Source organism: Calypte anna, chromosome 1 (genome assembly GCF_003957555.1).
Source record: "Calypte anna isolate BGI_N300 chromosome 1, bCalAnn1_v1.p, whole genome shotgun sequence".
In the NCBI taxonomy this organism is placed as follows: domain Eukaryota; kingdom Metazoa; phylum Chordata; class Aves; order Apodiformes; family Trochilidae; genus Calypte; species Calypte anna.
In genome coordinates, this window is record NC_044244.1 from 131,581,147 (window position 1) to 131,603,825 (window position 22,679).

Sequence of the window (22,679 nt, forward strand, 5' to 3'; positions counted from 1 at the left end):
CATCCTTATGGCTCTCTTATGGACACTCTCCAATAGCTCGATGCCCTGTGGTGCCCAAAATTGCACGCAGTACTCAAGGGCATTACCAGTGCAGAGGAGAGATGGTTCACACTATGTGCAAAAAATTGCCCATTTACAGAGGATGAAGCTCAAAGGACAATATTTGGTTTGCTCATCTTGGATAGGCAGAATTTTTCCTGTTAACTGTTGCACTCTGGGTATGAAGTTTCTATGGAAGAGTCTGGGGACGCAAACAAGATGGGGTTTTTTTGTTGTTTGGATGGAGGGTTTTTTGGTAGCAAAGTAAATAAAAGGCAACATAATTATAAAATGGAATATACATGCCTGCAGTTCCAGGCATGTACACTGACTGGACTGAAAAACTTCAGATGTTAAAAAAGCTGGGACAGGCAGAAATAAGTGCAGCATTAGATTTATAGTCTCCGAACATCCACACAATTAGGACATGCACTGCAGTAAATCCTAACCTTTGAGCTCCTACTCCCTAGGAGTTATCGAAGACTCAAACAAATGAAATATCATAATTCTCTTTTAAGTAGCCATGAATCTTCCCAGCCTCCTCTACAAGCCTGTATAGGAAAAGCCAGGAAATCAGATACTAAATCAACTCTACCTATCATTTTATCTCTGGCAGTATCTCATGAGCCAGAAGAATGTGCAAGAACATGTCAAGTTCCCTTCTGGTTGCTAATCAGACATAAGCTTCTGATTTGGGGATTAATCCTAACAATCAATTTTGAAAATGGTACTAATTCATACAGATATTTAGAAAAATCTGTCCTCATTATCTATTCCATTTTTAATCTTGTTTGATTCTCAGTCTCAACAACTTCTTGTAGCAGATGAGCTTCACAGTCTAATTACATGATGCATGGAAAGAATATCCTTTTAATTGATATAGTTTTCCTAACTTTTGGCCTCATTCATGTCCCCCTCAGCCCCTGCCTCTGCTCCCCAATTCTTCCTTCACAAGGACAAGCAGGACTGAAGCTCTAGCTGTGCTGTTTCCAGGCTATTCATACTTCACTGTTACACCTGCTCATTCTCTTACAAAGGTACAGTAGCTCAGCCTTTTCACAGGAAAGCTTTTCCATGCCCTTATATATTCAGGTTACCTCTTGCTAAAGAGTTCAAAGAACCCGAGACAGTATCTCAAAGCAAAAAAAAAAAAAAAAAAAAAAAATCTTTAAAATAACCAATGATGTTGCACCACTGACTTACAGAGTCACTGTTAATTGCCTACACATTGTAAAATACATATAAAAATATTAATTTTTAAAAATAAACTAACCCAGGCAATCTAAAAAATACCTCATCAAAATGTATAAGGTGTATTCACCAGAGGTCTTGAAAAACCAGTACAGATGCCCAAATTAGTTCAGAATTTTCCAAAGTAAGCATGCACATAAAAGTAACAGTCTCCCATTCTATTACGTATAGTACATGCAGAGCAATATGGTTTAACCACATTGCCTATTCAAACAGAACCAAACGAGCCACTCTGAAACTGCAAAATTAATCCATTTTCTGCCAAGAGTCTAGTCCTACAGGGCACTGCTCAGGATCAAGACCTGTGATTTATGTGGCAGTTAAAAGTCACTAAAAAAATAACTCCACATACCCAAGTAATGAAAACAGACCATTTTCTTGTAGAAGACAAGCTGCATTTCGCGTGATAGCACAGCTGTCACTATCAGCAGTGAGGGATTAAAAACTACTATTGCTCTGAGATTCAAAACCCTATTGGCAAAGTGAGGTAAAATACTGCCATCTTATATGGAAAGAGTTAAAAAAAAAACTTAACTCCTTCACAGTGTCAAGAGGGAGAGAGGAATGAGAAAAAGATTGTTTGAGCATCAGAAAGATCTCTTAAGCTCTTTTGTGACCCCTCTTTTTTGACTCCACTAGCCTAAGGAAAAGAAAGGGTCAGCCATTCAGGATGGTCCAGCTATCAGGTTTTCCCTGCAAAATTATTTCAACTACTCTGCCATCATTCTCTGCAGCAGCTTCCACAGAGACAGGAAACTGCAAAGTACAGGCTTCATGCTGAGCCAGACATCCAAATGCCTCCTACCCGGCTACTCCCACACAGCTTACTGCTTCAGGCTGTGAGCCCCTCCTGTCTGCATTTCAATCCACGAGGGGCAACACCACAATTGGCACGTGGCCAACATCATCATAAAGGTCTGAAAAACTCTTATGATTTATACTGCTGGTGCCCCTGTAACTTTAACACAACTTATGTATTCAAAGTAACAGCTAAAGCTGACTGGACAGCAGAATTTTTAAGTCACCATTTCAGTGGTTTGTGATAGACTGTAATCCAAAAGAGGAGCACCAAGAAAGAGACACAATCTTGCTTTTGAAATTGCACACCATGATCTGAAGAAGCACCATTACAGGCTTGCCTTGTTCCCACCTTCTTCTACAAGGAGAATACTGTAAGCAGATCCCAGGTCCAACCCAGTAACACCACTTCTGCATTGATGTAAACCCCTGGGGTAAGGCTCTGACACTTGCACTCTAAGCACTGCACCTCTTTCCCCTGCAGTAACACCAGATGACCTGGCTCCACTGAGGCCATCCCTGTATCTGCCTCAATTCTGAAGTATCAGAGAGGCAATTCAAAGCAGAGCAGTCCTAGTGAGACCTTATTTAGAGTACTGCATCCAGTTCTGGGCTCCCCGGTTCAAGAGGGACAGGGGTTTACTTGAGAGAGCACAAGGGAGGATGATTAAAGGACTGGAGCACCTGCCTTATGAAGAAAGGCTGAGAGACCTGGGGCTTCTTAGTCTGGAAAGAAGACAGAGAGGGGATCTAATTAATGTGTATAAATATATGAGGGCTGGATGTCAGGAAGGAAATGACAACCTCTTCACACCTGTGCCCTGTGATAGGATGAGGGGCAAAGGATTCAAGATAGAGCACAGGAAGTTCGACCTCAACATGGGGAAGAATTTCTTCACTGTAAAGGTTATAGAGCCCTGGAACAGGCTCCCCAGAGAGGCTGTGGAGTCTCCTTCTCTGGGGACTTTCAAGACCCATCTGGATGCATTTCTGAGTGACCTGCCCTGGTTTTGGTCCTGTTCTGGCAAGGGGGTTGGACTTGATGATCTTCAGAGGTCCCTTCCAACTCCTGACATCCTGCAGCCATTCATCATTTTTTATAGGCAACCACAGAGGGCCATGGCACATACAGACAAGTCCTGTGAAGTAAATGACAGTTATACTAATTTGATTGCTGCTCACAGTACCAACACCAAGCTTTTATTTGGAATGAGAACCCAGGTACTTGGGCTGGGCTGGAAATGGTTGAAGAAGTGGAAAAAAGCCTACATCATTCACATGCAATTTAACTGAGAAAGCTAGGCTTACTGGCATGAAAGAAAAATTAATGTATGAAGACCACAAGTAAAAATATTCCCAAACAGCTATTTATAGCTGTGACCTTTTAGATTTTCTGCATCACTAACTCAAGAAACAGCCTGCTGCCTGGCAAGCAGAGGTGAATGAAAGGAGAGCCATGCCAACTTGTTAAAAGAGAGCCTTTGCTAAAGGGTTGTTGTCAGCCTGAAATTTTAAATTTTCATCCAATAGATATTAGCCAATTATGACTATGAAAAAACTTGTGGACTTTCAACATGATTTCCTTGAACGGTGTGCAGTGGGTTCTCTTTTCAGTCTTTGTTTTATACCCTTTTCACCAGTTGGTGCACAAATAATCAATTTCAATACTCTGCTTACAACAGCATTTAGTGTAATACACTCTCCGGCATATGTTTTTCAAGGGTTTGGAAGGAGTACTTACTTCTAGCAGAAGGAAAGGAAAAACTGGAAGGAGAGCCAAGAGTCTTAAGTGAAAGCAGTAGAGATTATTACTGTCACCTTCCGTTCCCTTTCCCTGAGGATTTTTTTTTCCAGGGTTCTTTTAAATATTGTACTTGGCACACTCCTAGAAGAGGCCATATACTAAAGTGGGGTTTTTGTTTTTTGGTTTTTTTCTTTCCCCTTCTTTTCCACGAGGGTGATCTTAAGTGAAAGATGACAAAAAGATGCCAGTATTACTGCCATAATGTTATGAAAGACACTTTTTTAATTCCAAGTGTACGGTCCAGATTTTGTTCTTCCATGTTTCATATTTTTAAAACATTACAGAGCTTCAATATTTTATCCTAGAACAGGTAGAATGCAGCCAAGAAGATCTCAAAAGGAGGAACTGAAAACACTGCTCATTTTAATTCCTAGAAGTTATGTCAAAAGAACATCTGTATACTATGTACACAGACCACATTTTCATATTTATTAATACTGCACGTGCACACATAAAGACAGTATGGAGGAATGGAAAAGAAAACAGTAATAGCACAATCCCTAGGAGGAAGAGAAGCAAGAGGAAAGCTGGATGGCTGGGTAGAAGGATGGGATTGGCAAGGGCCTAGCACTGAGGTGTATCCGAAACAGCAACAGTCTGGCAGTGTATGTTTCAGTTTTCGCTTGGCTAGCAACAAAACTCCTGCCTAGGCAAATGTAAGCAATCATGAAAAGACCTAAGTATCCACAAACTGCTTTAAGATTAAAATTCTTACAGAATCATAATCCTCAGACCAACATTCTAAAGGTAAAAAGCATAGCAGGCTTTTTTTAACCTGCTTGGTGGCTGTAAACAAAACACTATGTAGCTAATCCTGTCCAATTTTGGTTTTATTGAAAACATTTGTGCAACATTCTCTTTTAGAAATGAATCAGTGACTTTTCTTCAACTAAGTTGTGACAGAAATTAAACTTCTAAAGAAAGGACATGTTCTGTAACATTTACCTTCTTACAAAACCAAAGCTCCCTAGTTAGCAGCATTTAGAAAAGAATCATGAAATATGTTTGTTGAACAGCTTTTGCTCTATGAGCACAACCTATGGTTCACGCAGTCTCTCACAGCAGTATCTGAAGAGGAAAAAAGCTGCTAGTACAGTATACAATATTACTTCTGGGACAGAGAAACAATGATTTTGTCAGTCATTTTTTTAGTAACCTTCAGGCATCAACAGTCAAGCTAGCATGCTGAAGGACTCATTTGGAGGGAATGTGATAGAAAGTAAAGGGAATCACCTAAAAGAAACATTTCTTCCCTTAGCAGTTATTACCTGACTGCAGCCTTTAAGAAACCAAGTACCAAAAGTGGAGAAGGCAGACAACACATCCTCCCCAGAGAGGGCTACCAGTGGAACAATGGATCAGATGGATTTCAGCACTGGATTGTGCACAAATGTCAACTGATTCAGTTGGTGAATACAGATCCAGTAACAGCAGTGATAAGTGTAAAGGTCCTGAATAGGTGGTTGGTGGCAGTGGAAAAAAGCTTCACTGCAGGTAAAAAGCCAAGAGTGAGCAAGTGGCAGAAAACACTGTTTATACATATCCTGCCCATGTTAAGTGTGCCACTGGTTTATCCTAAAGCAGAAAGTATCCTTCCCATACACATAAACCACTTCTTTCTGTGGCATGCTCTTAAATCATTAAGACCATCCTAACTTTTTCAATATCAAATTGAGACTAAATTTCAGGGGAAGAAAGAACTAAATGCTTCTATCTGCAAACGACACAAATCATTCTGGGACATCAAACACCAGAGCTCCTTAGTATAGGAACAGTTGGGAAAAACAGAGTTTCACAGAGACTTTGACAGGTGACAAAAGGACTCACTGCACTAGTTCAAAGCTCATGATTTCAAGGCTTAGGAATATGAAAACTACACGAAAAAAACATACCACTAACCAATCTTTAACCCTGGTTCTTACCTCAGCAGGTTTCTTTTGTTCATTTGCTGGTGTTTTTGATTTGCTCCTGTATTTAGCACAAGAAGAAAAGGAAGTGGAAGGACCTGTTGAAAAAAAAAAAAAAAGAGACCATTATAGCTCATATCAATTTACTTTTTCACTGAAACACAAGGCACTCCTATCTCTTGAATTTTCACAACTTTGAGAAGACGTGGGCAAACAAGTCTTAGGCAGGTTGTTTGTAGGCTTGATTACAGCTCCTCCTGTTCCACTAGTTCTTTGTGAAGCCACAGCACATTGAGATTATGGGTACATTCTGCTCTGCCTAATACAAGCAAGAGTAAACAGAAACAAGCAGGCAGACCACTTTCCTTCATTTTCTTTCTAACAGGGTGGAATGAGGAGCAAAACAGGAAAGAGTTCGCAAGTGACTAAGAAAAAAAAAAGGAGCAGTGATACTAAAGCATGCTGATGAGAGATGCAAAAAATACTAGTGTGATGTCTAGACGTTCCTGGGCAAAATGTTATTTCAGTAAAGGATACAATGATGACTCGCAACAAATATGACAATGAATCATCAGTATTTATAGAGTTATTAGACAGGCACAGGTTTGTAAAAAACAAACAAGATCCTGCCACACAGGGTTTAGTTTTTGGTCTTGGTCTTTTTTTCAGATAAAATAGGAAGATGCAACTTTAAGCAGATGTGTGCTAAGGAACATTTAAAATATAATGTCACTAAACAAACAGGTAAAGAATCAGCATAAGACAGCAATTAACATACTAGTTTTAATTCTCTCTGCATATAACTCTTAACCTATCAACACTCATATGAGGCTCTGCACAACAAGAGACAATGTAATTCTTTTTTTAAAAACAAAAAAATAGGAACCTGGAAAGTAAACTCCCTTTTCAGGATGAATTGAAGTGAAAGACAGAACAAGTTTCTCTTCAAATTCTAAGTAGGCTCAAACCTCCCCCCAAGGCTTACAGATCCCTTGCTTCATTTTTCTCCTGCAACAGGATTCAGAACACCAAAGACCACAGAACACAAAAGAAATCAAGCAAGAAACATTTTTTTTTAATTATAAGAGGTGAAACGGTTTGCCCTTAAACCACAGAAGGAAACCACAAGGGGGTGACAGACCAAAGAAAAACTAGTATTACTTACTCTCATTGTCTGAACTGTCACTGGTGCTTAGATGCCTGTGGCGTTTCATCCTGACGCATCCTAAAGAGAAACAAAAAGGTGATGCCAACCATTCTACCAGAAAATTACAGGCTGCTGGCTGATGCCAAGCTCTCTGCTCTAAAGGTAAAGCTCTTCTGAAGAGCTTTCAGGCACAGAAATAACCCCAGTTCAGTCACTATGTTTTATTTCTGCAAGCAACTATTAGACCACAGTCTGATTTGTGAAACTGAGCACACTCAACACCAGCATGCCTCCGGTGGGCAGAGCTTGCTTTAAATTTTGCAGGAAGGAGTGCAACCCGCCAGCTGATTCCCGGCAGGGCGTGAGCAGCGCTCTGCTCTCCAACAAGACTCAATGTCCCATCTGTTCAGCCAGAGGAAGAGTTGCCATGGTGGCAGTCACTAGCTGAGAGATGGGTGGAGGCCAGGAAATAAGGTGGGTGCACACCAAAGGCAAAGATTTAGAACTATAATTCACCTTAAAAAAAAAAAAAAAAAGTGGGGAGGGGGCGGCAAAAAAACCCTACAAGTATGCATACAAAACAAAAGGCAGATTTTAAATAAGCACAGTCATAAAAACAATGACTGATGCCAGTTAATTTAAAAGTGGTTTTCAGAAGTCTGAGAAACAATCAAGGGTATCACTGAGAAATTCTTCTGTGGAACCGCACCAGTTCCACTAATAAAAGTTATTCAGCTTTTTGTAATTAATTTTTGAACATGTAACTCATACAGTGAATGCAGAAGGAAATTACACACTGCTACTTAATAAAGATAAAAGAGTGATCAGCTAATATTCCAGTAAGCACAAAGAGAAATCCATGTAAATCCTGCCATTCTATACTATTCTATGTTAAATTCATTAAAGAAGCCATATAATTACTAAATGTAAATGAAAACAAAATTCACTCCTAAATTTTTTATGGACTGAATGAGCAAATCAGTAAAGAAGTAAAAAATTATCCACAGTAGACAACAACTTTTGCCTTGGGCTTTTTTCTCTAAACAGAAGATAGGCACAGGCAGGTTACAGACAGCTGAACCTGAAATGCCTGCAGTGTTGAAAGTGCCAGTCTGGCCACACCTGAAACAAGTTTCATTTCTTAAACAAAACTAGCTGCCATTAAAAAAGCAACACAGCTAAATATCCCATCTGATAAATCCTTCACACTAGTTACCATACAACAGGTCTTGAGATTATCCAAAGATCACGTGATAAAGAAGAGAAGCCTGTCCAAAGGCTTTGAAGAGACTGCATTTTTGCATTTGAATTGTTTGCTGCACAAGTGTTCAATTTCCTGGAAATTTTAGGCAGCCTCTATATATAAGAGAGTCAACTTACTGAATCTGAATGCAATGACTGCTCAAGTTTAAAACAATACCTTTGCCCTACTACAAAAGCACATTGCTCACAATCCTGGAAGTTGAAAAAGGAAGCAATGCATGCAGCTTCCAAGCAGGCAGATACAGAACTATGAAGTCAGGTATTCATCTGGGAGGAGGACAGATGAACACGGCAGTCAACAGGACTGGATGTCAAAGGGGTCATTTGTGTCACGTAAGCAAACTATAAGAACTCCCATAACCCAGAAATGCATTTCACATTAGTTCACCTTCTCACAGGTCAAGCAACAGTGGGGAGGCAAGGAAGCCAAGCTGTATACAAAGACCAGTGTCCAACAGAAGAGCAACATCAATCAATACTCAAAACACTGAAGGCCTTCATAACACATAACATGCCTTGTGCAGGAACCAGTCAGATAAGAAACTCCCATGAATTTCTTAGGCAAAAGCTGTTTGATGGGTAGAAGGTATCTGGGTGAGAACAGATTGTCCGTGCATGTTTTGGTAGCATCAGATTAGAAGTTGGAGTTGAACAGAAGACTATTTTCATCTTGCTAACTCATGAAGTTTGAAGGCATAGTCTTTAATCAAGAACAAATAAAATTATATTGCCTATTTGAGAGTTTGTATTCCAGCAGCCAAACTCTGCTTCTCGAAGAATACAACCTTCCCTAAACAGGAGCTGGTTCTGCCTATGGCAACACTTCTGCTGGCAGCCATTAATTCCAAACAGCCCTGGCTTACAGACCATCAGGCATGTTTGAAGACCTGGGGAGACAATGCAGACACATCTAGGTGTGCTGAGCAGAGTGTCCCCTGCTTCCATTTCTTAGCAACAAATGCAAGTGCTTGCTGCTTACTCTGGTTTTATGTTCAGATGAATTTTTAAGCAGTTGTTAAAAGGTGCTGAAAGCTTATGGCAGGCGATTCACATCTCCTGTAGTGTATATATACAAACATGCAGCAATAAAACCTTTTCTCTCCATACTACAGACAGCTATCTGCAGAGCACAACATGAACATCCAATTAAAGCAGGGTCAAACACAGGGCTCAGAGAGACAACTGCAGGAGGAAACACACAGAAAAAGCCTGGGCAACTGGAAAGCAGAGGAGATGGCTACTCAAAAGATAGCTTACACAAGTACAAGTGCAACAAATACTTCAGAACAGAAAGTACAAATCTGCCAACAACTCTATGGGAGGAAAAATCCCAAACTAAGAACCAAAACCAACCAAACAAAAATATTAGGTTTTATTTGAATAGTAAGTTTGTAGCAGCTCAAGAAAGGGATTTATGAATCCATAACAGACAGAAACAGAAAAAGCAGAGGCGCAGGGTAAAAGCCCTTAATAGTAGTAACACTGGATTTCCAACTGATTTTTTTTCATCAATAACCACCACAACAACAATGAATAAATAACAGCCCACTAATCACGGGTGTGCTGCATTCAGCAAGACAGGACACTGAAGTGACAAACACATGATGCAGAAGTAACAGCCTCAACATCATTCAACAGGATCACCACTGCAGGAAGCTTCCCTTTTGTTTTAAACAGGAGGCTCCTCCACTGTATCCTTGCATACACTGGGCCTGCCACACAACTTCTAGCTCACTTCCAACCCCAAAGCATGAAGGGCTTATCAGGAAGGCTCACTAACAATGGTTCCACTCTCAGGCCATCACCTCAAGTAACACTCATCTTCTGGTAAAGCTCCTGTCTCATTCAATCTTCATCTCATTTGATAAATGTGGAAGAATTGGGAGTCTGTCAGTTCAGGAAGACAGGAGATGCAAAGCCAGACCCCGTAACATGGAAACCAGCATCAACCTTTCCCAGCTTCAGTCCAGTTCTCCCCAGAACAGTCTGGCACCCTCCACTTTGTCCCTCAGCTTCAGACACTACTAGCTTGGTGACAGTCCAGAGCAAGGCTGCAAGCAGCTCTGTGCCTCAATTCTTGCTTCTTCCATCACATTCACCTGTTACGACTTGCAAAGCACTGTGAAGAAGTTAAAAAAAAACACAAACAAACAAAACAAATAAAAAAAGCCGAGAAGAAGAAAACATACACATATCCCTAAAAGGGCTAAACGTAGAAAGAAAAGGCAATCCACGCATACCAAATACACAAACCAAACTAAGAGAATTAAAATCCTACAAAAGAGGTACAATCTCACATATCCTAGCTTTGCCCCTTCACCAGCCTAACTTCAGCCCTGAAAATTGTGGTGACAAAGCTGAAAATAAAGGAGCAGAAATATTTTTTTCAACATGTGCATTAAGACTTAAATGAAAAAGTGAGAAATAAATCAATGAGATTGCCAGTGCCCTTTTCCTACCCTCAGACTGTGTCGACACTGAAAGAGAATCAAGTAAATAGTATTATTTTTACACACAAAACATTTAGTAAACTTTTATAACAGAGAGTTTTTTCCATGGAATAGTTCAAAAAGAAATTTAGAAACCAGACTTAAATAGATGCTACTTATAAAGGAAAGAAGAAACAAGAAAAGATAAACCATCATTAGGAGCATAATGAAAACACTGGGCAGCAAGCAGCTAAAATTATAATCTTCCTTCCATTTCCATTATCTTGATCCAGGTGTTTTGCAAACACGTTGAACTTTATTTGAATTTTGAGAACCTAGCTTTAGCATTTAAACTTTTTAGCAATTCCAAAGTACAAGCTATAAAGAAACCAAGAAGCGTAAAGCAACTCAATACTGAAATGTTGTTGCATAGTGAAAAAGGTAAGTGGCTGCAACCTTTGCCCCAAAAGCCCCAAGAAACTTTAATCCCAGTCACTGAGTAGTAATGATTCCCATTAGTCTAAAAGGTAAGTAAGGGTGCTATGGCTGCAGACTCAAAATGTGCTCAAGACTTAAAATCAAGCACAAATTACCCTAAAACTTGTAATTAAAAACAAGAACATGTCTTGATCTGAGACTTTTTTTTTTTTAATAATTCACAGAAGAACCAAGAGCTGATCAACCACTTGTATGACAATATATAGAAGTTCCAAAGGCTCTTACCTTGAGGAATCTTTTAAACTGAAATTAAAATGCAGAAGTGACATTAAGAAATCATCATGTCACAAGCAAAACGATACTAAAATCTCCAGGCAATTACTGCAACAGAACATTGTGTGGCACCATTTTTAACATCAATTACCAGAGCAGTTCCTAAACTTGAACCATATTTGCATCTATCACGTTTGACTTGTCAAGCCATGGCTGCACGCACCTCTCTGATCTACTCACGGCAGCTTAAGACAAGATCCCCAACTTAAAAAAGAGAAATCAGCTTCTATCCTTGCTGCCACCTGAACACAGGTCAAGATGGCCTGAACCCTTCAGGTGTTCAAACAAAAGTGATGCTAGGAAACACACTCCCCTCATAACACAGGCAGTAACATCACACTGCCAGCATTTCCCTGGATTCCAGAAGGCTGCTGCCCACAGTGGGAATTTTGCCTTGGAGCCAAAACTGATGCTGGATTCAGCCCATTACTGCACTTTCAAGGAAAGCCAGGAAAAATCTACCCCACACTCACCTGGCTGAAATTAGATACACACCCCAAGCTAAGAATAATCAATGTATCATCCAGCACATGCAAGCATCTAACTAAAAGGACAGCACTGCTATTACAAAAAAATCTAGGGGAGATTGGTCAAAGCAAAAACACATTTCAAATACCTGCAGAAACAACACCAACACTCTCTCATTTTCAGTTTTCATCAGAGCAAACAACTAAATTTACCAAATAAACTATAAAGTTTGTTCTGACACATTCCTCAGCATAGTTCATCAATAACAGGAGCTGGCAGAAAGAAGGATGAAGCATCTCAGAGTCTGAATCTGCACAGCTTATTAGGCAAGACAGCAGTGACAACTGTGCAAAATGAATCCTTAAACCCAGCCAAGATTTCAGAACAGAACAGCATCTCCAAAGAGCACCAGACCTTCCCTCCCAGCCTCAGCTTGTTGTAGAGAAACGTTAAATATACCCATATGCTACTTAGTACCTGTTAAGACCTAAAGAAAAAGGGGAAAAAAAAACCAAAAACCAAAAAACAAACTGTAAAACAAATATTTCCTTGACCTGTAGGATTTAATTCCTTAGCATCTTAAAACAGATTGACGAAAATGGAATTGGCCACAGCACTAGGGAAACTTTCAAGTGGGATAAAAATATAACCTACTTTATCTTATTAAAAACAGCATTCATGTATGAAAACCAAATGACAAACTACATGGAAATCTCAGATTAAAATTCTGTACTTACAATTCTAAAAAGAAAACAAAAAAAGAAAAAGAGGCACAGGTAGGTAGAAATTTCCCAGCCTCAAAAATGTGGTTTATGTAACTGTTAAATTTAGATTAGGAAGCAAATTATCTTGAAAGGTCTCCAGGAAATGTAGTACAGTAAAACCATTTAAATAGGTCAAATTTCGTAGTCAACTGCCAAGGAAATGACGAAGTATGAGTAGGGTTAATACAACCTTTCAAATAACTAGAGGAAGAGAGATCACTTATGTTTGTTTTTTTTATTACTATTTTCTAATATCCTATCCAATCTCACAAAAAGCCTATAGACCCTGGAAAAAAACTCAAAACACTCAGAACTTAGGCAAGAAATATTTGTTGTGCTGAAAAGGTCTGAAAGGTTAAACAAGCCATGGAAAACAAAGTTCAGCAAGAAAAGGGAACATTTTCTTATTTCACCCTAATCAGAATTTTTTTCAAACCGAGTAATAAACACCTAGGGCTACTTAAGAACCTCACCATATCTATTATATCCTCCCCAGACCCCTAAAATAAAACCATCACTTATTCTCTGAAGTCTGCATAGGACCTACCACAAAATGAAACTCTTCTTGCTGCTACTCTGTGCTAAATCTCAGTTAACATAATGAACTGTAGTTCAACAAAGAAGGAATGTATCAGTTTTCAGAAGCAGAACTACCAGTGACAGCCGATTCCTTTTTAATTAGGTAAATAAATAATCTTAGTAGGCAAGGAACTGCATATTAGAGAAAACTGGCTAATAACATGGGACAGTATGAAATACGATAGCAAATTGACAGTCTCGAGCTCTGTTTTCCTTACACATCACCTTTTCATGTACAGCAATTTGGCAGCTGCCACAAGGACACCGTGGCTTCAAAAACAAGGAAAAAGAAGTACAAAATAATAATTTTCAAGCATGACTCACCCCCTGAAATAGTTAAATTCTGGACTGAAGTCATCTGATAGATTATAAAACTAGGATGAAGAAACCCCAAATATAATCCCCCTCTGCATTCATTTCTGGATTACTGGCCAAAAGGGAGCCCTGACATATGTGTGTGCCCTTCTACGATGATGATTCATCATTCAGTCTAGTACACAGCACTTAATGCCCATCACTTTGCTTTGTGAATATAAAAAGAGGGTAAGTGATTCTACTTCACATTTATAACATGCTTTGACAATGCAATAAAATACAGCATATCTCAAGTACAACTGCCTTTCTACCTTGAAAACAGAAGTACAGCTTTTAATTTCCACTGCCATGCCTATGTGTTGACCTACCACAAGGACAGGGGAGACAGATTTCCACCAGACGCCTTCAGCTAAAGAGCCTCATTACAAGCAGCTTGTTAAATCTCAGAAATCCTTCTCAGAAGAGCAAGTCACCAGCAGCACAAGCAGCACCACCATTACCTCAACAGAAACTGTCCAAGGGGCTAGAAAGAAACTGAATCATGCTCTCTCTTCCCTCTGCTTCTTTGACACCCAGCAGGGACCCAGCAACCTTATTTTCATCTTTAAAGCAAGCTGCCTGTGTTGGCCTGTACACAGAGCAGCCAGGAGGGCCAGGCTGACAGGGAAATATTTCTGCCCATTAAACACTGCAGCTTTAGCAGTGGCATCCTGAAGATGATACTGATCTAGGCAGAATCAATAAAAAACCTAAAACCAACAACATCAGACTGTTATTAATTCAAACAAATACATCAATGCATACGTGGTCCTGCTCCTATCAATTTCAGGTCTTTAATTATTCTCTGCTCCTCAACATAACGCTGCTTATACACCACCTGTTTATTAACAGAACTACTGTTTTCATAAAACAGCTGTAGAAATTCGGATACACAAGAAAAAATTATTTCCCTCAAAATACCAGAGTTTCAGTAAAAGCCTGCTTTTAAAATAAAATAAAACAAAAAAACAACTTCCTCCCCTGAAACCGCAAACAGGCTGGTGCTGCCTGCCCTTGCCCACGCTCACACACCTGAGGTGCCTCTGCCCAGCTGTGGCCCATCAAACACTCCTTACCCACCTCCCAGTGTGGCTTCTGGCCAAGGGAAATGCTAAAAAGAGGGCACACCCTCAGGAGAGGAAAATGCTGCCCTCAGGAGAGGGTACGATGCTGGGCATTGCTGCCTGTGTAGATGTAGAGCTGTGGGCCATCTCTCCCTCCCTGCCCACCCCTGCTGGGCCTACCTCACGGCTCGGGAGAGGGCGGGGGGGGGGGGGAGCCCTCCCATGGGGAAAGACAAAGTTCCCAGTGCAATGAAACAAGGAGCAAATTCCCAGCAGGGAAATCACACTGGCATTAAACACATGGACACCACCTCTGCCACCACGCTGAAGGCTGATGTCAGAGGCCAAGGCGGGCAGGCAGGTCCATGGGGCAGGGAGGAGCGCCATGTTGCCAGAGGGAAACCATTGCAGCTCTTGCCTCCTCAGGCCAGCATGGCTCTAACAAACAACCTCTTGTCAGGCTGTCGGAAACTCCACAGCTGCTAATTGATCCCTGAAGGAAACACACATCCACCAATCGTTAGGGAAAAGCAGCTACCTCAGCTACATAGGCTCGGGAATTGGTCCTCCCTGAGAGAGAGAGAGGTGGTGACTGCGTGCTGCCCTACAGGCCTCCCTCAGCAGGAAACTTGTACCTGACATTGCCACCAAGGCATCTGATGACCAAGAAAAAATAAAACCCCACAAGCCTATGTGTACTTATTCAACAAAGCCGAAGCTAAGGATAACATCCACTTTGATGAAAGATTAATGTGGACATAGTGCTACTAAAAATGGACCACTACCAACCGGGTCATGGCACTCGGCGCTGGTGCTGAGGTGGGTAAACAAGCAGATGGCTGCCCAGGAGCTCCCCCCGGGGGTTCAACACCCAAAGATGGCCACATGCACTGCATCTGCAAGGAGACTGCAGTCACAGGCGTGCCAAGCGCCGGTGAGAAACAGGAGCAGCACACACAGCTTCACCAATATGACTGAGCAAAAGGAGAAAACAAAACAAAAACCCCAAACAAACCCCAAATTCCGAGAGCGTTTAGCTGGGCTTTCTATTTTAAGAACTGGTATGATTCCCGTTACTTTGGCTCTAAATGTTGTGCAGCCTTTACTGTATCTATCCACGCGATAAGCCAGGGTGAAGCAAGCACTGATGTTTCAGGGCTGCGGTGCAGAGCAGCCGTACATCATCACCCGGGGAGCCTAAGGCAGAGCAGGCAGCAGCATCCAGGTCTCCCGAGCACATACCCTACAGCCTGGCCACTCACCACCCTTCCTCCTGATGAACACGCGGAGTCAAGCAGGACAAAAACCCCTGCGACGCCCTAAGTCACCAGGTACTGTTGTGCTGCTGTACAGCGATAAAACTGCGCCGCAGCAAGGGGGAGAAATAACAATTGTAAGCACAGAAGTGTCACTAAATTGAAAATCAGCAATAACCAGTATTAGACTGATTCAAATGAAGCTGCCAGTTTGCCCTAACTGCACGATGCTGCTAGCAGATGCCCAGTTGCACCTGGTTCTCTGCTCTCCAGCTGTACTAACGTGAACTTTCATAACAATACACAAGTAACCAACCGGTGTCACAGGTAAGAATCCAGGCAGGAAATATTCTCAAAGGAAGGAAGGACCTAGAAACCTATATACTATTTGGGATTTAACAAACAACTTTTCTATTAATAGCATAGGCAACAGTTCTCATATCCTGCAAGATACTCATGTAAAATAATCAGTTAATTGTTAGATACTTGCTAATAAAACAAAGCAGGTTTTGGCTTGTTTTTTTCTGAATCTCAAATAATAGAAGAATCAACAAGAGCAGATTGCATTAAGTATTTTATCTGTTTTGACTCATTTACTTCTCACTTACGTTGCTCTGAAGAAGCTAACCACTTTACTGCAAAGTTTTGCATGACTAGCAAAACCTTACGGATTGTGAAGGGCAGAAAATATCGATTTGCATCTTTATGTTCTACTTAAAGGACAAGAGACAGCAACACAAAGATTTGTTCCTATTAGAACACATTACATGGATAATGTTTTCCCTCACCTGGCAAGAAATGTTTTTAATTTACAAGTCAAAAATAAACAATGCTTGTAATGTTTAAGTTTTCCTTAAGTTAAAAAAGGGCATCAAGGGGATCAATAGATTGGTGCAGTTAAAGGGAATGTACCATCACAGCCAGCACTCCAGAATTATTCCAAGTATGAATTGGAATATACTAAATAATTGGTTGAATACTCACACCCTACTATGTTTTTTAACATTTCACATGACACACTTACATGGATTTGTACTGCTACTTTAATTCTCTATGTCAAAACATGAGCAAAAATTTGCTATAAGATTTCTTAAAGCACTTCTTTTTAGTTCAAAGAAACTTAAAAAAACCCCACAAACCAATCTGTTAACTAATGCATTTAAATTAAATGGCTGCCAATTTATTTAATGTTATGTACTTCAACATGTAATATACGACAGACCAAAGACCTTGAGAGGTCTTTTAGTAAACCAGATCTAAAATAGATTTATAAAAACATGAATAGCACTCCAAGCGTCTAAAAACCCATTAAGGCAGGTGTGAGATGATATCATGAAAGAGATACTGTCACCAACTGATGTTTCTCCATTTCTATGTACAAAGCTAAAAAGAAAAATTACTATTTTTTTCTGTCATAATAGAAGTTGTAGCAAACAGTGGATGGAGGTGGCCAAAGTAGCTCATCTGGGCTAAAAGCAAGGGGAGTATCTTCTCCCTCCCTCTGGCATCCCTGGAGAAAAAGTGTTTGCAGAACATGAACCTTAAACCACAGCTGAAAGGGGAGCATGCCACAGCTTTAGGGCAAGAGATTACACAGGCTGAGACCACCCAGCTGAGAAAGAAGGATGCAAAATAGAAGAAATCTGCTACAGGTGGTAAAAAGAAGTGAACACGATGAAGAGACTATTCTCTGCTATTCACAGCACAGAAGACAAGAAACACAAAATTATGGAACAAGCCTGAAGTAAAAAAAAAAAGTAAAAAAATAATAAAAAAAGATAGATTTATACATAATTACTCTGACAAACTCAACGCTATTGGATGTTGCAGGGGTTGAAAAGTATGCAGATTGAAGAGTTAGAATAGGAGGGCAAAGGCTATTAAATACATCATGTCAATCTGCAGAAATACAAATTTTACAAGAAACAGAGTCCATATGCCCTTTGAAATTATTTCTTTTCCTAAGAGTCCACTGCTGACCATTATATGACAGTGACTGACCTAATTCAGGAGAGCTCATCTGAAACCAGAATTACTCATAGCAATTCACCTCTGTGTGATGGATTTTATCTTCTTAACGTATCAGTTTCCAACCTGATGTCTGTGGACTACAGATCTGATAGGGGGTCTATTGAGCCATGGTAAATACTGAAGTGAGTATGTTCAGACAAGATTCCAATTACAATGAGGACAACCACCAGGGATTCTGTCAGTTGACACCTTGTTGCCCTGAAGATTTTGTTAATCACTGGTCACTACAGAGAGCTGCTTAGGCTAAAAAAAAGAAAAAAGATTTGATCATTCCCAGTGTGTTAGACTTGTTAGTTTTTATTCAAAAAAATAAAAATAAAGAAACATGCTGTGCAAATATGACATGCATGCATATCCATTCAGGATTTTCTTTTGGGAAACCCAAAAGTATGAAAGGAGAAATAAAAAGCATTTTGGAGCAGCATGAAATGTATGCATACGTGTGCACATATAGAGAAGCCACTGCTGCACCTTGCAAATGTGTACACAGTTAAGAACAGTGTCTGCCTTACAGCCTCTGGAGGCACAGATATGCCTCCTATAAACAAAACATTTTAGTCTTAAAACCATCATTAAGAACTGTTAAATTCACTGGTGAAATCTCGAGTTACATACAGTTATCAAGGAACTGTTTTACAAAAAAACCTGCTTTGAAACCTGTTTCTTCATCTTTTTTCTTGTCATTTTTAGTATCTGCCACCTGTTTATATCTAATCCTACTCCTCAAAGTCATGCCTAAATCTGACATGATTACCTATGAAGATACATAGTTGCAACAAATACTTATTCCATTTCTAGGTATTGTAGTCAAGCTTGCACAAAGCTGAGAAAACTAAAGAGAAATATGCTGCAAAGACACAAAAAAGGCTAGATTAACTTTAAGATAAGGAAATTAACATAAATGAGTAAATAAAACCCAGAACCGCCAAAACCTCACCACAAAATGAAACAAGCTGTGACAATTTCTCAAGACCCAGAACCATTTAAAATATCCAAAATCAGAATGATCAATTGATGGTTATTTTTACAGAGCAGGAGTAACTTTAATTCTAGCTTTCCTGTGACATGTTAGTAAGATGACAGATATTTAATCCAGAAAAACATGCAAAAGTTTTTGCCTAATTATTCCTTTTTTTCCCCTCCTCCAAGGCTTCTACTCTGCAGAGATTGAATCCTTTAATAACTATACTTTCAATTCCATACCTTAAGTTTAAGAACTCAGTACACTTCCATTTTTACTTCCAATCTCCCAAATCTGGCTAACTAGCATGGTGAATTCTGACAGGTTTATTATCACAAACCCTTCCAAAATACAAATAGGAAGTTATGCAGTCTCTCTTCTCACTCACAGGGAAATACCCCAAAACCTGCAGCCAGCATTGTGTCACTGCACACTTGAATTCTGTAAGCTAAACTCTTAACCTACTTCGGCTGCTTAGAAAAAAAACAACCGTGCTTAAACTTTTGTTTGTAAACCCCAAGACTACAGTGACCCAGTCTCATCCCAGTCACTGCTTTTATTAGTTAGAATCAGTCTGAAGTTGTATCTTCCAACCACAAGAGCGAAGGACGTTGTACTGTAGCTCTGCTAACAGCACAGAATCAGGTGGGAGGAGAGACCAATGCTGGTTTTGTGTATGAAAGAATTGCCAAGCCTTGACCTCTTGAAGACAAAGCGATAGTGCAGGAGTACTCAAGGCCAAAGCTCTGTTTGCAGAAAATCAATGGGTTATGGACAGTAACAACTGCACTCAGATGGAGTCTGTAGATTTGCTCTCTAAATTCAGGCTGACACTGAAAACTAGAAAAAACATTCCCTCTCTTTTTTTTTTGTGGTTGGTTGTTTTTTTTTTAGTTTTATTTAAACAGCCAATGCAAAAACAAGCTTTGAACTATAAGTCTTGAAATTGAGATAACTGCATCCCTTCCCTTTGCCACTACTTACGGTCTTTGGTAGCCAGCCAAAGGGCTCAGCTTAGCTTCCCTTTCCACATCAGTCTAAAAGTTGAATAAGTAATAAAACTTGCATCAGGAGGAGGCTTCCTAATCACATCAGAGATACACAACGGAGACCAGCTAACTCGGCTCACTGGACAGCTTCAATGCAGCTTCATAATGAGGTACAGGTGTTGGCACTAATTAGGAATACCCAGCTCACTGCTGACATCAGCCCCTCAAAGCAATGACTGTGCTTTAATCCTTTAAGCCACATAAAAGAAAAGCAGGGAGTGGGCAGAAAAAGAAAAAAAAAAAGAAAAATCAGAAAACGCCTCTTCAGCGTATTATTTTTGCTTACTTAGGGGAAAAAAAATAGAAGTGTCACAAAACTGCAGGAAGTTTACTGTGAAGCATCTGAGTACATAAAAGAATCTAAAACTTGTGCACAACCAGATTTTTTAATTTTAGGAAGGGTATCACCACATTCAGTACATATTCATCACTGCTATCAACATGTCTATACAGAAAAGCACAGAATAAAAAGGACTAGAAACACCACATGTAAATACTGTGGTAAGATTATCCCATCCTACCAGCCTTCCAAGCATTACAGCATACATCAAGATAAATTTAACCTAGATTATTACAAGGTGTTCTGCAGGCTGGAACATCTTTGTTAACAGCTTCTTTAATGACTTCCTCTCCTTGAAGAGACTTTATATTCCTTTAAAATCCTAAAAGCTTTCATTTAAAAGGTGATACCTGAATGCTGAAGGTTCAATTTACACATAGTAAACACCAACACACACATTTATTTATTTATTAAATATCAGTTCCTCCTTCACTTACATGCCAGGTCACGAGGTAGATGTTTTCGCTTCAGCTGATGACATCACAAGCTCCTAAAAAAATGAAAGGAGTGCTATTTAGCTATGAGTGACATCAGGCATTTCACGTTTGAGCTACAATTTAATTTTTGGCAAGTAAGTGAAGGGTGTATTGTATTTTTATTGTAATTTTTTTTAGAAAATACATCCACAATATAAAGCCTTATATTCCACAATTCTCGCTTAAAACACAGAAAAGTTAAGCACATCAGCTCTACACACACTACAGTGCAAATACACAAAGAACTAGAATTAAAAGTAAATTCATAAGAATACTCCAGAGTCGACTTTGCCACCCTTTTAACATGAATGAGAACCAACTTCACCAATACCAACAAAATTTTAATTCGTACATTCTCTATCCTGTTTTGGGATTTAAAAAAAAAAGTTCAGGCAGCTGCATGTCGATTCAGCTGACTTAAGGGACTGATTTCTCCAAATGCACTGATGCTTTTTTCCTTCTAGAGGGTCTTCTGTGAATGAAGCATGCTTATAAATTCACAGGAGGGCAAATAAAAAAAATAAGCTTAGAGGAAAAGTTGTGTGGCTCTTGTCTTAATTCCTCAATATACTCCTTCATATCTTGACAATCCCAGTTAGCTCAACTTCTCTGCCAGGGATTCTGCTAACTTGCCCTTTTAAATCTAATCCTGAGCAATATTAAGTATGGGAACAGAAGGAATTTTTGCCTCCACCAACTGCCCACATTCCCCTCCTGCAGCATCATGCACATGTGTGTTTTGTGTCCTATTGTAATGGACATGGCAAAAGCACTGCAGTTGTCACACCCAACAGATGAGTTGCAGCAATCCTCAGAGATGTCAGCAGTTAGACCGGGGTCTGCCCTGGCATGCAGTCCAACACATGCCTCAGAGTAAAAAGCTAACAAAAACAGGGCTGCTACAAGCTGGGGAACAAAGTATTAGAGAGCAGAAACTTGAGTATAAACCAAGGAACTGATAACTGCATATCCTGCCAGAAGAAAAAGAATCAAAGAGGGGAAGGGAGGATGGCAATGTCTTTCTAAATTAAATAAAGCAGTTTCTGGCCAAAGTGTCAGCACCAGGCCGTAACTTTTCTGCTTCTCCACCCATCTGCAGTACAAGAAAAGGACATCACCACCCATCCACTGAGGAGTGGCACAGATCCTATTACTTCAGAACTATTGTTGCTCAACTTCAGCTGTGGCATCAAAGTAAAATGTTTCTTTACAAAGGGGTGGGGGGGAACACAATATATTACAGCAATATAGCACAATACAAAGTATGTTGACCTTACATTAATCTTCTTTGATTTGAGGTTTTGTCTTGGGTTTTTTTGTGTGTTTCTGCGTTTTCATGGTGTTGATTTTTCTCATTTTAATTGTCTTAGCTTCCTCCTCCCATCTCCTTGACAGCCTCTGCCTATACCCCACATTAAGCAATTAATTTTGAGCAATGCAAGAAGATCTGTAGATCAAAGCAGTACCAGAGCCAAGATTGCCAAAACATGAATCACCCTACGTGGGTCGGGTTTTCAACTTGAGATAAGCAGATACCCTCCACCACTATCACCACACAGATGTCCTGAAGCAATCCACAGGGCCCATGAGCAGAAGACAAAGTGCATTTGGCACGAGCATCAATGGGATAGGATCTTCTCCATCCAGAGGGACCCAGCTCATCTGCAGCAGCAACACAGTGCCTGGAGCCAACACACAATGAGGGGGGGTGACCAGGAGGTCTCGTGTTAAAAGCCCACCACTGCTGCAAAAAACAGGTACTAATGCAGCCTCTGCCTTCTGGCTAAGAAATGCCTCATCCAGAAAATGCACTGGGGGAGGGAATGCAAGGGAAGAGCCTAAGTATAAATGCCTGGATCGATTTTTCAAACACGACTTCAAACAAGTTTTTCTTACGAGATGTTTCATTATGGGGTAATTCTTTAATG

The 22,679-nt window shown here is 40.1% G+C and overlaps 1 protein-coding gene across 1 annotated transcript in view; it reads right to left on the bottom strand.

Moving 5' to 3' along the window:
• JADE3 (jade family PHD finger 3) overlaps positions 1-22,679 on the bottom strand; it is a 68,143-nt gene that overhangs the window by 29,965 nt on the left and 15,499 nt on the right. Inside the window, exons 2-3 of the mRNA XM_030468945.1 lie at positions 6,965-7,024; positions 5,815-5,897 (exon numbers count right to left, since the gene is read on the bottom strand). Coding sequence (XP_030324805.1) covers positions 5,815-5,897; positions 6,965-7,013 — 132 coding nt within the window. The 5' untranslated portion in view covers positions 7,014-7,024. The remainder of the gene's footprint in view (positions 1-5,814; positions 5,898-6,964; positions 7,025-22,679) is intronic.